This window comes from Camelina sativa, chromosome 4 (genome assembly GCF_030686135.1).
Source record: "Camelina sativa cultivar CO46 ecotype springtype chromosome 4, ASM3068613v1".
NCBI classification, from domain to species: Eukaryota; Viridiplantae; Streptophyta; class Magnoliopsida; order Brassicales; family Brassicaceae; genus Camelina; species Camelina sativa.
The window spans coordinates 13,270,851-13,286,780 of NC_141883.1; the positions used below are offsets into that span (position 1 = coordinate 13,270,851).

Consider the following 15,930-nt stretch of genomic DNA (forward strand, 5'->3'; position numbering starts at 1 on the left):
TTTTTTAAAATATAAAAATCAGTTGTGTTATAAAATCAAATCTGATAAAAAAAATTATAAATTTAACTTGACGTCCAGAAGAGGCAAATCAAACTGATGACCTTATATATCCTAAACCATTTTCTTTGACCACCAGAAAAACGAAATAATTTTATAATCATGAATTTAACTCGTTTTCATATTTAATTGATCGCTACCATCTATGTTTTCATGTTTTTTATTCAATGTTTTCTTATTCTTCATATTCTTTGTTGTCATTTTCATTGTCAAATTTTGTGTTAATTGTCATCGTAACTTTTACCATTTGGTTCTTCGTTATACTCTTTTTCTTCTTCTTCCTCGTCAACTTCTTCACATTCTTCCACTGGAAAACCTTTTTTTAGACTACCACACAACTTGTTAACCCATCAAACTTCAAGAACAAAATCATTTCTTTTCTCATAAAATTTGTGAAATTCATGATTACCAGCATAGTCAACACATGCACCCAATTATTGACAATTTTATCCATATACTTATTTGGTTTTAGATCCACGCGTTTAGAAACTTCTCAAACCAAAATCTTTACTTGGTTTATAATATTTTAAAAACATAATAAAATATACTAATAATTATTTATTTAATATGAATCATATGATATATAGAATTATGAGTACACTATAAGAATATATTAATTATAAATAAATAATATCAATTATATTATATCATCAAATAATATCAACCGTATCATATTATCAAATAACCGTAACCGTATATAATAGTAACCGCTTGAACTGTAACCGTATTTAAACGTAAAAGGTTACAAAAATTTCTAACCATAACCGATGGTTAATAAACCTTAACCGTGACAACCGTAACCCTGGTCATGCCTATGTATAGCTAATAAAACATGTGTGTTTGTCGTCCATCTTTCTTCTTTAAATCTCAAAATTTGACTCAAACATCAAATTAAGGTCTTGCGATGTCAATCATTTTTTCTTAGACCCAAAAATAAAAAATTAATGAAAGAATATCAACTCATCTATAAAATCATACACAAAAATATGGTTTACAGCTCATAAGAAATAAAAAGCACAAATGTAGATAAATAAGATAATTTATGTTTTGCATCAATATTTATAATATTTAAACTTTTAAAAGGTTTCGAAATATAAAATTTGAACCTTTGAAAAATTTTCAATATTTATAATATTTCAATTTAAAACTTATAATATTTAAAAACTCCTTAAATGTGAAGAACTTTTAAAATTTTCAATATTTATAATATTTAAACTTTTAAAATTTTTAAATATTATAATATTTTCTTGAAACTGTTTAAAGTTTTAATTTGATCAAATAAAAAACCAGATCAAACCAAATAAAACTTTTAATTTGGACGCCTGATAAATCAAGCTTTCCTGCTCATTCGTTGTTGGAAGCATATTAATCTTATTTATACTGGTTCTGAACCATTGTCTAAAAAATTTATAGCCGATGTGGGATATTTTGCTTAGTTCTTTGATTTCCATAAATTTAAAATTTTCCTTTTTCTAAAAAATTCTGTAAATTTCAAAAATGTTAATGAATGACATGTCAAATCATGATAGGTTGTTTAAAATAATTCTTAATATAGAAAATTCTGGAAATTGTATAAAATGTTAATAAGTGATATGTCAAATTTCTATTGGTTGTTTAAAATCCGATGTGGACGGTCTTAAGAGCTTTTTATTAGTATAGATGTAAAGATAGCCTCCCTAGTAATATCCCGATTAGAAAGATTTACATCTCGAATTCTCAATGTTTTCCGTGAACGAAGGTAAGATTATGGAATTTGGATTTTTCTTTTCTCAATGGATCGATATTTTGGAGATAATTATTATTTAAAAAAAGAAATCATTATTTTCTTGGTGAATAGATTTGTTCTTAGCTATCTATTATATAATGAGCCCCCTTTGTTTGTATAGATTGCTTGAAGCCTCATTCTAGTTATGAAGCCAGAAGATCAGAGATATATTTAAGAGAACGACTACAATACTACATAAATAGTGACGAAAATGTTTTCTATCCTCACTTTCCCAACTAAAGAGGAGGTAGCTTTCGAAAACTTTAATAAAGGGTAAAGAGATAATCTATATATATAAAGTTAGCTTTTTCTCATTTCTGGTGCTCTGTTTATTAAACACAATTTTCGACGTTACCCAAGTTCGTATTTGTTCGGCCTATATCTCTTAAAAAGCCCAATCTATTATTAATACATGTTTTATTTGCCGGTGAAATAAAACCTCATTCCACGAAACTTCGCTCGGCCGTCCTCCGTTGTGCGACCTGAAGCGTCGTCCCTCCCTTCTTTATTCTTTCATCCTGCTTCACCTAATGGATTTGCCACTCCTTCACACCTTTTCACTGTCTTCCATCTTTATTGTAACGTCTTCCTGTATAACGAACCGTAATTCAAGCCCCACTACTCTTTCTTCAACTGGCGTAAGTTTAAGTCCTATATAATGTCATCTCCTCCAATTTCATGCTTTTTATAATTTTCTTTCATGATGCATATTGCTATAGAATTAGTTTGGCTTCAATCTCCTCTATCTTGGTGGTGGTGAATTTAATTAAAAATTAGCCAACTTTAACTTTCCCTAAATTGTTTATGCCACGAAATCATTGGGTTTTTTTTTTTTTTTTTTTTAAATTAAATCATTGATTCAAATGCAGGATTGTAGGGATGGCAAAGCGTCGGGAATTGCTCACATATGGAGAAGGCGTCCTTGTCCAAAATCTCTTTTGATGGTACTTGAACTTCTTCTCTGTTTTGTTGGAAACATTTGACTTGCTGACTTTATATAGGGTTATAGAAATTGAGAAGCCATGTTATCTGCTGTGACTTATTTGCTTCCAGTGATTCAGTTGAACAGATGTGTAGCCGGTTGTAGATCCTACACAAGATTATAATTGATCTATATTTTTTCTTGCTAATAATTTATATTGTTCTTCTTCATCCAGATACCTCTGGTACTGTGAAAAAAGCTGGAGGAATGTTCAAGGAGAAACTGCGAAAACTTGGAGGGCTTGATGCAGTCTTTGACGTTGTAATGGATTGTCATGCTGTAATGGAGGTGTGGACCTGTTTGTTTCATTTTTATCATTAGTTTCTTTTAGTAAGATAAGAACGACTATCTTTGTTTGGCTAGGACGTCAAATATTTCTGTATAGTATCGTAGATTGCTAGCTTTATAATTGTTCGATTATCTTTAGGATCATATATTATTTTAATCCAATTTTTTGCTGGAAAATCGTTGCAAGTCAAGGTGGTTTAATTATTTTTCTATCTCATATTGGAAACTTGTACTAGCAGATGCAGCAACTGTTGGTTTAACAGACAGTTCAAACGTCTTGCATTCTTTGATCTTTCTATAGTCACATTTTTATGTATATTCTTTGTTACTAAGATTAGCCATATAACAATAGGATCTTTTGTGCAATGGGAAGCAAGTTCATGACCGCAGAACAATCTATATACAATTTGTATACAACCTAGGATTCATACAACACCTGACCATGCTAAGGTAAGCTAAAGAGTCTCTTTCAAACTTTTATTTCTGTGTGTATTTGAATGTTTTAAACGAGACATTTTCCCCCTTTTAGGAAAACATACTTATCCACTACTATACAGGATTCATTCTATACATCCCCAAACGACCAACTATCCAGTTCAGATATCTATATCAAAAACATTTTAGCTGCATATGGGTCAATCATTTCAATAACAGGATCAGGACAGAATTTCAACAACCGCTGCCCATCCGAAGAGTCTCCTGAATGTTTTTATATTTGCCACAACTTCTGAGTTCATTTGATTTTCAGCAATGGCAGAAGCATCTCCTATTTTCATTAGCTTAATTTCACGATGTCCTTAAATCGTTTATAATATATACCCCCTGAAAACTTTTGAGTTCCTGTGATAGCTATGATTAGCTTGTCAGATATCAAGTCCAGCACAAGAGACAGGCTTTGCAAAGTAAAAGAAGGTGAAGGAGAAAGGAAGGCACTATAATTAGCCTGAGATAAACAAGTTCCAGTGACTTTGAATCTGTTCATGGGAAGAACGGCCTCAGACTCAAGCAGTGGTTGTAACCTTAGAACGTTGAGAGTTTCTGGCAAGGAGAATCTAACAGACTGGAAAGCTGTGGCATCTACTAGGATACCTCGGATATTAAGTTGCAGAGACTGCAAGCATCACAAGAATATAAAACCCAAATTCAGTTTTCACACTTTCTGGCTTCTTCTGACCAACGCCTCAGCAAGCTTTTAACAAATTACCTCCAGATAAGGACACCCGTTAAGCATCTGCGTCAAGTTAGACTGAAACACAGCGGGAGAATCCAAGTCTGCCATCATCGTTAGTGATTACACAATAGACAATCTAACAGGGAGGGAAAAAAAAAATTAAAATAATTTCCCCATTACGTTTAATTAAACAAAACGCCCTTTCAAATAATAAAAAAGATTCATAGGAGTGGCTATTTTCCCTACTATACTACTATATGGCTCGATTCATTGAAACAAAGAGAGTTTCATTTTAGCAGCGAATATAACTAAAATAAAGTCTTTTTTCGGAAAATAATATACTCCAAATTTCAAGTCCGTAATTAATTACCGCTACTTAAAAGGAAAAATATTTCCAACACAAATTAAGCCAATAAAAATTAAAAAAAACCCAGAACACACATTAAACAAATAAAGGAAAAAAAAAAAAAGAGGGATCGGACTCTCAAATAGAAACGCATTCTAAACGGACAGCAGAGGGAAACAAAGTATAGACTAAAAATTTAAATAAGGTCAAAAAATGTTTATAACAATCTAGGAAAAAAATTCAACCAAAAAATGTTTATAACAATCTAGGAAAAAAATTCAACCACACTTCTTATTTATCATAAATATAAATAACAAATTATATTCCATGTAGAACATATGTATTCCCATTGTAATTTCCTTTAAAAAGTTATAAATGTCCATAATTTAAAAGCGTAAGAAAATATAAAAGGATCGAAAATTAAAATCAAACCCAACTAAACCAAATAACTCATACAATGAAGTCCTCAATTAATGATTAAGAAGGTAACGAGCAGAACTCATAACGACGTCAATATCAAAGGTCCAATTAAACTAAATAGTGGCAGCTCGACATTAATATTTTTAACACACATAAACGTAACTACAACAAACGTCGATTCTATAAAGGATGGAAGAAAAAATAGTAGAAAAATATACTCTCCCACTTCGAAAAAATGCAACGAAACACACTCTACTCACTTGACGAATTACCAAACGACGTGCTCGGAGATATAATGTCAAGAGCTGCTCGGATTTCACCAAAAATGGTCAGGTATATTATGCTAGCATCACTAGAACTTGCAAAGGCAGCCCAAGATCATCGAGTTTACAAAAATATCACCCTAAGACCACTAGCAGCAATAAGCAAGTACCAAGATCTAATGGTAAAATGCATTGCAAGTGGAAATGTGTAGGCACACTACATCAAAGGAATCCATGAGTACTTTCACAACAACAACACAAAAGAAAGGTTGGAACACTTGAAAAAGGCAGCAGAAGGTAATTATGCAAACAATATTTACCTTTACGGAATTGTGAAGTTGTGCAAGGGTGACACTGAGGAAGGCCAATTTTGGCTGGATAAACTAGGCTGGAAAGAAAACAAAGCAAATGGTGATCAATGCTGGAAAAATAACAAGAAGTCCTTACACAAAATCAATGTGCAAAAACTACAACGCTACTTCACTATATTGAGAGAAGTTCAACCAACAATCATCTGTAGCCTCACTGACATGGAAAATAGATACCCTCATTGCTACTACTACAAACAAATGATCAAATTTGTCTTCTTCTTTTAGCTAAACGATCGACAATATGGTTTATGAATGTTATCATCCTTTAATAATGACCTATATTTCCAATGTAAGAGTTCTTTACAAGTTCTTTTATTCAAATATTATGTGGATGTGTCTAATCTCAAACAATTGAAAATACAACAAAAAAGGAAACAACTTATGAAAATCAATAGCGCAGCATGCCAACATAAGTCACATATATTACGAACAACTATGAACACGAGGATAAAGATATTAGCAAAATGGTTATGCGCGAAGAACAACTTCAAAGAAAAATACAGCAAACAAAAACAAGGTCGCAAAAGTACAAAGGGAAGACCGATAAAAATAGGGGAATTAGGAAAAAAAAACAGGATGAAAGTAACGAAACTAAAACAGAGTAAACCTAATTTGGCACCTGTTGAGACATCTATCACCAAACTAAAAAAAAAAAGGTAAGAGATGCATACACTAGCAAACCACAAAAGAGAAGCTAAAAAAGATTAGTAAATGCAATCGAGCCAAAACCAAGGCTCCCGGAAAGTAGCCAAAAACAGCAGAACCAATAGTATTTCAGAATCAATACATACGCAAACACAAATCCACAAAAAACGAAAAATTTCAAAAAGCGCAAATCAGAAAACAGAGTAAATCCAGCCAAATACTGAGATGGTCCTAATGAAACTCAAATTACAACAACCTTCTTAAAAGAGTCCATTACTTAATTAGAGAATGAAATGTACACATGGGAGAACTGAAAACCTACACTTACTGCAAAACCTATTTTTTTAAAAAAATATCCAACAAACAACATAAACAACCAAATCAAATACAAAAACATATATAAAGATGAATTTACATAACCAAAAAATAATATACACAAAAAAATCCGAAATACACTTTCATCTAACTCCCGCGTGTAGCGCGGATCAATGGCTAGTTTTTAATATAATTATTATTACTTTGTTTTCCATCTTTTAATTATGTTTATGTTCCGTATAGATAACAGTAGTTATTCCGAGGGTAAAATGCGACCATTCATGTGAATAATATAGATGGTACACATAAAGTGCTAAATGAGTCCACATACTGTCGAAAAAAAAACATTCTAATTTATAACTTTACTACTAATATCAAAAAAGTATCACAAGCCATTTATAAAGGTCAATTAACTTAGGTAGATGGTATATTTGCCTTTTTATTTCATTTCACGCTTTATATACTCTTTCGCAAGTCCACGACAAATGACTAGAATTTCTTCATAACTAGTACTTGTAAAAGATGGAAAGCCGGAAAAGAGGATCATATCTAATGGAAGACGTGACCTCTTTTCACCATAATCAGCAGACTCTAATGTTATATAAAAAACCAAAAACTTTATTAATTACTAAAAAATATAAATAAAAAGAGAATTAAATATTGATACTTACTTTCGCCAATAGTTTTTACAATATTAACTTTGATCTCGAAAGGGAGAGGTTGCTAAGAAGCTTACTCCTTTTTACGACCTCGATTTAATACTAATTATCTCTTAGGGCATCATTAATGGGAGAACTTTTTTTTGTGTTCTTAGATTAAATATATAGTGAAAATAATGTTAGATCAGTTGTTAAGATCATAAGTAAAAAAAATGGGAGAACTAATTATGGTGTTCTTAGAAGAAAGATATAGTGAAATAATATTCATAAACATTTTACAAATTATAAAAACTTATAAAATAACATTTAAATTGCTTACTTATATAAAAGCAATTGTATACTTATAAATTAATATAATATTCATAAACATTTTACAAATTATAAAAACTTATAAAATAACATTTAAATTGCTTACTTATATAAAAGCAATTGTATACTTATAAATTAATATAATATTCTTAAACATATTACAATTATAAAAACTTATAAATTAACATTTAAATTGCATACTTATATAAATGAAAGATTTTCTTTTTTTCCAAAAAATCTCGTCCAATCACATGAAGCCACGTCAAATAAGAACTGTGCTTAAATCAGTTCTACATAAAGAACTAAAAAAGTGTTCTAAGCCACTATTCATTATTTTTTTAATTTTTTTGGGCTTAGAATACCAAGGGTGTTCTCCCATTAATGATGGCCTTAAATATAAATATAGTTTTGTCGGTAATATCCCTACCCTCAATTATGCCTGAATGAATGTAGGATTCCAGATTATGAATTTTTTCTTTTTTATTGGATCAATACTTAAGAGATAATTAATATAAAATACATCTCATTTTATTATTGACTTCTTCTCAGCTCATATCTATACTATTAATAAGTACCAAAGCAGAAAAAAAAACTTTACCAAAATTCCAAAATTCCAATATACTATGAAATATGCTATTTTCAATAAGAATAAATAAGTCAAACTACAATATGATATATAAATTATGTTTGGCTTTCTCCCATACGAAACTTCAAGAACTTTTTGTGAAAAAAATGAAACTTAAACGAGTTTCACTTCTTTTTCCACATTAATATATAAAATTTTGGGTAACATGCTAGAAATCTTATTATATTTAATTTTCAAAATCTAATTTGAGTAAGTGCAACTTTGGAATGGATAAATATCTATTTTAGGATAATTATTTCAAAAAATTTGAATACTTTTAAATTTATCCAAATTTAGGATCATTAGTGTCAGAAATTATGTTTGAAACAACTTCCATCCAGTTTGGGCAACTAAACTAAAGTTCTATTTTACTTAATGTTTGGTTGAGAAAAAAAGACATATTTTATAGATTATAATTTTTTTTTAAACACCGTTACCCACAGATTTTGCAAATTCCACAGGATGAATGAAGATATTGCTCATGTGGTTTTTGGTTAATAATATTTGTTAAAAATATGTTTACAAACGTAATCTCACACATACATAATATATTGTAGACCTGATAAATAACCTTAACTTTTAAAATCAATCCCACACGTACGTGCGGGTCTGAATCTAGTCTTATATATAGTATTAACATGTTATATAGTTTACAATATATGTAAATTAATTATCAAAATTTAAGTTTCCCTAAGAAAAAGTTTTTTTATGTTTACATTTATTTAGTATTAATATTAGTTTTTCTTGGCTTTAAATATATTCTATAAATTATAAGAGTGATAATGTTCAAACAAATTAAGAGAAAGTGATTTAGTAAAACGTCAGTAATCATATAAAGTCAAGCATGGCAGATGCGAATATACTATATACTACTATAGGATGGTTTTTTGCAGGTTTAAAAATATTTAATTCTGTTGCAGGACGAGTGCAACATGACAGGTTTGAACAATTACACCTACACGAAAACTATTTTTTTTTTTTTGCTATAATTGGTTAACTTTGGTTAGTTATGGTTATCTACTAAATAACCAAACCAAACCAAAATTTCAAAAATATCTGAATATTTATTATATTACTGTATATCCAAACCAACCGAAACCAAATGAAAGCGAACCAAAACCAAACAGTTAACTGAATGTCCAAGCCTAATTTCACAACGCCCGGCCGTTCGGGTACCGTTCGAGTTCGGATTGGATATTTTGGATTTTTGGGTTTAGAGGTATAAGATCCGTTCGGGTATTTCTAGACTTTGGATTTGGATCGGGTATATTTGGATATCCGTTCGGATTCGTTCGGATCGTGTTTGGGTTCGAGTTTTCAGATTTAGAGATTTGGACCGTTGCGATATTCTAAAATTTTGGATACAGGTTCGGATCAGATTTGTCGGATCGGTTTCGGATCAGATTTTTGGATCCAAATATTTTGCCCAGACCTAATTTTGACTATTACCGACCAACACTAGCTATCGTTCCTGCCTACATTTCATATGCGGTAATATGAAATATAGCTAGCTAGTGTAGGCAGGAACAATAGCTAGTGTTGGTCGGTAAGTGTAACAATGTATTTATTAAGGTGGACAAGGAATGGAGCCAAGTCGTTGTGGAAGCACGAACTGATGAAAGAAACAAGGTTCATAGTCTGCAAATTCCATGGTCTTGTGCTTCCAGTCTTTTTGGAGTTGGAACTTTTTTGTGCGGAGATTACCTATAACAAGACGTGCATGTGTTTGGAAAAAATTAGTTTGGCAGGTGACGAGGTAAACGATCTCTTTATCAAAAGGATGCATTGCCACTGGAACACATCCGAGGCAGAGTTCAAGGCCAGGCCTTAGGTTCCACAGAAACTCCCAAGATTCCTTGGAGGATGAGCCACTCGTATACTTCTTGAGTCTCCAAATTTTAAGCTGCTGGGTTGGTTTCCCGGTATCAGTGTTCATATACATGACCGAACCACATGAGATAGTGAGAGTGGCTTCGTCACCATGCCATAGGGGCTTCTGAGTCCCCTTAGCTGAGCGCTGAGGTAAATCTATGACAACACAAAGCTCACTAGGACCATAAAAATCATAAGCAAAGATTACTTGACTTGCACGGCATAGCCAATGAAGATAACCATTTTTATTAATGGGATTGGATGGGAGGATGCTGGAGATGGGACGTTGGGTTGGGACGTGGCGGTAGGTCCAGCTTTTCGAATCAGACGAATAGATCTGAAAGCAAAGCCTATCTCTTTCCATTACTCTCACCCCTAAGACAGGGACTCCATACCGGACCACCTTGTAACCCACGTTGTTTATGTTTGTTACAATTGCGGCGCCTTGGAACTCATCCTGACGAGAAGAATATGGAGGAGGATGAGGGATTTTGATCCATTCTCTCAACACAGGATCAGCCACACGAAAGGTCTCAGGTCCGAGTTCTGTCAAAATCAACCCGTCCGTGATAGCCAAGATATGCACTCGAGTATTTTTGTTAGCTGCCTTTATCTCGTCCAGAAAACGTGAGACGCAAGAACCTAGTGACTCCCGAAAACCCCATTCCTCGCAGAAGAATTCCAAAGCAGTGTTTGAAGATAGGTCTCTGTAGAGGATCGACCACGGAGATGAAAACTTCCTTTGGTTTATGTTTTCGTAGAGATCACGGATATAGGAAGACTCCAATAGAGATTTCCATCCTTTACACACCAATTTGAGTCTCGCAATGTCCATAATAGGCAATCTCACAAGTACCACCACTATCACCGAGTCTGGAAGATCCATAATACTGATTTGGCTGCTCTAAAACAATGGAGAAGAGGACTAGTTGTGTGTACTGCTAGGTGCTATAAGGCTTCTCAATGGAAACACTTATTTTTATAGCCAAATATTTACACATAATCCCAATAGGATGTGGAGTTGTTTAAATTACATAAATATACGAATGTCTCAAATTTTTCAAGAACAATTCTTGGGGATTTTGTTCACCCCTCTTAACTAATTTAGGAAACAAATATTTAATTAAGTAAACAAATTTTGTATATCAATCAATTTTATTATTATTAATTCTAAACATCATATTATATTTTTTAATTATAACATCTAAACTCAAATCACCTTTTTATAAACCTAAACCGACATATTATTTTTTTAAATTGTGTAACTTAAACCCTAAAAGCAATTACATCGGTTATACATGCATCTGAGTGTCAAAAAAATTAAATAATAATACTTTTATTTTAATTTAAGTATTTATTCTTTTATTGTTTATTTAACCAATCAATTTATAACAGTTGTAGATTCAGTATCTTAATAACTCTCGGCACAGACCCTTGTTTTTCATCTCTCTACTTTTTTCTCATTTTTTTTTTTTCACATCCTCCGTCAAGTATGTGCGATGGGAATGCCCTAACGACTCTTTTATAAACCCAAACTGAAATATAATTTTGTTTAATTGTAAAATCTACCCTTTTTTTGTGCAACGTAAATTTTTTTTGTTTAATTGTAAAATCTAAACCCTAACCACTCTTTTATAAACTCAAACCAACATATATTTTTTTTAATTTTAAAATCTAAACCCTAAATCCTAACCACTTTTTTATAAACCAAACCGACATATATTTTTGTTTAATAATAAAATCTAAACCCTAACCACTCTTCTTTAAATCTAAACTGACATATAGGCCCTGATTTAAAACCTTGACAGTCACTTTTTTGCCAATCAAACTTTTTTTGCTTTAAATTTTTTAAAAGTTTTGAAAGCCACTTTTTTTTTCTCTTCCTTATTTTCCCATTTTTTAAAAAGCATCAAAACTCATAATTTAAAAATTGTTTAAATTGTTTAATTTTTAAAGCATTCTTTTTTTCTCCCTTTTATATTTAAAAGCTCTCCAAAAGTATATATATTTTTTACATAATTTATTTTTATAAACTAATTATTCTCATTTTTTCTCTTTTTTTTAAGATCCATTTCAATAATTTTTTTTTCATCATCATCACTAAAATACTGTAAAACAGTTTATAAAATTCATCATTAATAATAAAAATAACATTCAAACAATGCATTGAATAGTGGTTAATGGTTTTTTGACTGCTCATATAACTACTCAATAGAAACAAAAACATTCAAAACAATTAAAAACACTATTGATATTATTTGCCATAATAATCAATCAAGTATCAACCACCAAAAACAAAACAAAAATCAGAATATTGTTAGCGAAATTTAATTTATCATTAATTTTCAAACAAAATCACATATTTTATTGAATTATATTTTTTAGAATTTTAATTTATCATTAATAAAATTAAAATTTTCATTAAAGTGCTATATGAATTAATTTCTGACATAATATATATTCATTATTATTACTAGGTTTTGAACCCACGCGTAGCGTGAGTTTATTTGATATATTTTGATAAAAATTATATATGATTGATGACGGTAATGAAATATTATCTTATATAAAGCTTTAAATTACTATTAATGAAAAAAATAAATTTCAGATACACAATTTTTTTAAAATATAAAAATCAGTTATGTTTTGAAATCAAATATGATTACAAAATCATGAATTTAACTCGACATCTAAGCGAGGTGGATCAAACTGGTGACCTCACATATCCTAAACCATTTCTTTGACCACAAGAAAAATGAAACAATTTATAATCATGAATTTATCTCGTTTTTCATATTTATTTGATCGCTATCACCTATGTTTTCGTGTTTTTTATTCAATGTTTTCTTATTTTTCATATTCTTTCTTGTCATTTTCATTGTCAAATTTTATGGTAACTGTCATCGTTACTTTTACCGTTCGGTTCTTTGTTATACTTGTTCTTCCTCGTAAAGTTCTTCACATTCTTCTACTGATAAACATTTTTTTTAGACTACCACACAACTTGGTAACCCATCAAACTTCAAGACCAAAATCATTTCTTTTTTCATAAAAATTGGGCAATTCATGAAAACCAGCATAGTCAACACATGCACCCAATTATTGATAATTTCATCCATATATTTATTCGGTTTTAGATCCACACATATTGAAGCTTCTCAAACCAAAATCCTTACTTGCAGAGAAAGTAATATGAACACATGTATAGTTAAAACAATATTTGTGCTTTTCGTCGATCCTTCTTATTTAAACTCAAATAACTTCAAATCAAGGTTTTGCGACATCAATCCTTCTTTCTTAGACTTAAAAATAAAAAATTTACTGCAAAAGTATCAAATCATCTGTAAAGTCATACACAAAAACATGTTTTACAGCTCATAAGAGATATAAAGTACAAACAGAGATAAGTAAGATAGTTTCAAGATATTGAAATATTTGATATATAATATTTAGTAATTCTTAAACTTTTAAATTTTTAATAGAGATTAAATATTTAAAATATTTCAAACATTAGATGTAGTTTAAATATTTGTAACATATTATTTTATTTTAGAGTTAAATATTAATGACACTTTAACTTTATAAAGAGTTTAAATAGTTATAATATCTTAACATTTTTATGGAGGTATTTATAATATTCTAAACATTCTATAATAAATATTTAAACCTTTAAAAATTTTATTTCGCTAAAATAAATCAAATAAAACTTTTAAATTTGGAAACTTGATAAATAAGCATAAATGAAGCAAACCTGATAAATTTATAGTTAAAAACATATTAGTTTTATTTATAATGATGGTTCTCAGCCATTGTCTAAAATTTTCTAGCCGATGTGGGACGTTGTACATATTTCTTTCATTTCTATAGATGTTACTTTCTTTTTTTCTTAAAAATCTTAATAATACTAAATTTCCAAAAATGTTATTAGTGAAATATCTAATTCTTATTGGTTTTTTTCGACACCTTTAGGAGTTTATAGATTCAACTTTTTATTAGTATAGATATAATGTCTTAAAATTTCTATGGAGGTTAAGTAATTGTAATATTTTAAAACATTCTATGAAGTTTAAATATTTTTAAAAAACCTTTTAAAAGTTTTAATATTTATAATATTTTAAACTTTTAAAATTTTAAAATTATATATTTTTAAAAACCTTTTAAATGTATTTTAAAAATTATAATATTTTGAAATCTTTTAAAAGCTAAGACTTTTAGAAGTTTTGATATTTATAAAATTTTAAACTTTTAAAAGGTTCGAAATATAATATTTGAACCTTTTAAAAAGATTCAATATTTATAATATTTTAAACTCTTAAAACTTAAACATTATAATATTTAATAACTTTTTAAAAGCTCAGAACTTTTAAAAGTTTCAATATTTATAATATTTAAACTTTTAAAAATTTTAAATTTAGAAATATAATATTTTTCAAACCTTTTAAAAGCTAAGACTTTTAAAAGTTTCAATATTTATAAAATTTAAACTTTTAAAAGGTAGGAAATATAATATTTGAACCTTTTAAGAAGTTTTAATATTTATAATATTTTAATCTATTAAAATTTAAAAATTATAATATTTAAAAACTTTTAAAAAGCTAAGAACTTTTTGAAGTTTTAATTTGATCAAATAAAAAACCGGATCAAACCGAATAAAACTTATAAACTTGGACGCATGATAAATAAAGCTTTTATGCTGATTCGTTGTTAGAAGCATATTAATCTTATTTATACTGGTTCTAAACCATTGTCTAAAAAAATTCTAACCGATGTGGGATATTTTACATAGTTCTTTTATTTCCATAAATTTAAAATTTTCCCTATTCTAAAAAATTCTGGAAATTTAGAAAATGTTAATGAATGACATGTCAAATCCTGATTGGTCGTTTAAAAAATATTTTAATATAGAAAATTCTGAAAATTTAGAAAATGTTAATTCGTGACATTTCAAATTCCGATTGGATGTTTTGAATCCTATGTGTACAGTCTTAGGAGCTTATAGCTTCTACTTTTATTTAGTATAGATTTAATAATAAATAAAAAATATCAGCTGCAAATTTTAAAGTTGTTGCTAAACAATCAGATTTTAACAGTTAAAGTTTCCACAGTCAAAGCATCTACAGTCAAATTATCTGCAGCTAAAATTTTAAAGTCAAAGTCTCTACAGCCACAAGTAACAACCATTACCAATCGGGGCCATAATTTCGTTTAATTTTAAAATCTAAATCCTAACCACTCTTTTGTAAACTCAACTAACATATAATTTTTTTTAATTATAAAATTTAAACTCTAGTTCTCCTTTATAAACCTAACCGACATAATTTCCATAATAAAAAATCTATAGAATTTGTGTACTTAATTTGTTTTATCTTTTTATTATATTTTGATTATTTTATAAATATGATATGACATGGCGCTTTGTTGTATTTTGATTGGTTAATTAAGAGGAGGTGAATAAGAGAGGTTTACCCCTAGGGGTGAACCCAAAAAATTTTCATTTTTAAATGAGTGCTTTTGTTTTTAGGATTAGGTTTTTAATTAATTTACACATAATCCCAATAGGATGTGGAAATAAGGTTGGTTTAATTACTTCCCCCACAGAGTTCTTTAAATGAGTCCTTTTGTTTTTAGGACTAGGTTGGTTTAATTTATTGCAGTTTGGTGGGTTTGTATGATATAAAATCTAAATAATTGTTTCGTTGTGAATATATAAGTTAGGCTGGAAAGTGAGAAAGAATCAAGATTTAGTTAGGTAAATCTCAAATCATAAAATTACTAATTTATGTTTTGTTATATTTTTTTAAATTATTATTTATATATATATATATATATATGATATGCTGAA

At 29.3% G+C, this 15,930-nt stretch overlaps 2 protein-coding genes across 5 annotated transcripts; one reads left to right on the forward strand and one right to left on the reverse strand.

Annotated features, from left to right (window-relative positions):
- Window positions 1-2,265: 2,265 nt before the first annotated feature.
- LOC147945703 (uncharacterized) lies at window positions 2,266-3,933 on the forward strand. 4 transcript variants are annotated; one of them, XM_087510140.1, is made up of 5 exons: window positions 2,266-2,460; window positions 2,692-2,766; window positions 2,980-3,092; window positions 3,445-3,542; window positions 3,622-3,933. In XM_087510140.1, the coding sequence occupies exons 2-5, from the start codon at window positions 2,730-2,732 to the stop codon at window positions 3,821-3,823; spliced, it is 450 nt and encodes a 149-aa protein (XP_087366266.1). In that variant the 5' UTR covers window positions 2,266-2,460; window positions 2,692-2,729; the 3' UTR covers window positions 3,824-3,933. The 4 variants fall into 4 exon arrangements, 3 of the variants coding, with proteins under 3 accessions (XP_087366266.1, XP_087366268.1, XP_087366267.1); XM_087510142.1 differs by having other exon boundaries at window positions 3,650-3,933; XM_087510141.1 differs by having other exon boundaries at window positions 3,004-3,092.
- Window positions 3,934-9,783: 5,850 nt separating this feature from the next.
- On the reverse strand, window positions 9,784-10,974 carry LOC104783705 (putative F-box protein At3g23950). Its single transcript, XM_010508827.1, has one exon. The coding sequence runs from the start codon at window positions 10,972-10,974 to the stop codon at window positions 9,784-9,786; it is 1,191 nt and encodes a 396-aa protein (XP_010507129.1).
- Window positions 10,975-15,930: the final 4,956 nt, after the last annotated feature.

Excerpts from the sequence above, each read along its gene's own strand:
- LOC147945703 (XM_087510140.1), top strand. The coding sequence starts at position 2,730 with ATGGAGAAGGCGTCCTTGTCCAAAATCTCTTTTGATG. Across the intron at positions 3,093-3,444 it reads ATTGTCATGCTGTAATGGAG|GATCTTTTGTGCAATGGGAA; the intron begins GTGTGGACCTGT and ends ATATAACAATAG. Across the intron at positions 3,543-3,621 it reads CAACACCTGACCATGCTAAG|GAAAACATACTTATCCACTA; the intron begins GTAAGCTAAAGA and ends TCCCCCTTTTAG.
- LOC104783705 (XM_010508827.1), bottom strand. The coding sequence starts at position 10,974 with ATGGATCTTCCAGACTCGGTGATAGTGGTGGTACTTGTGAGATTGCCT.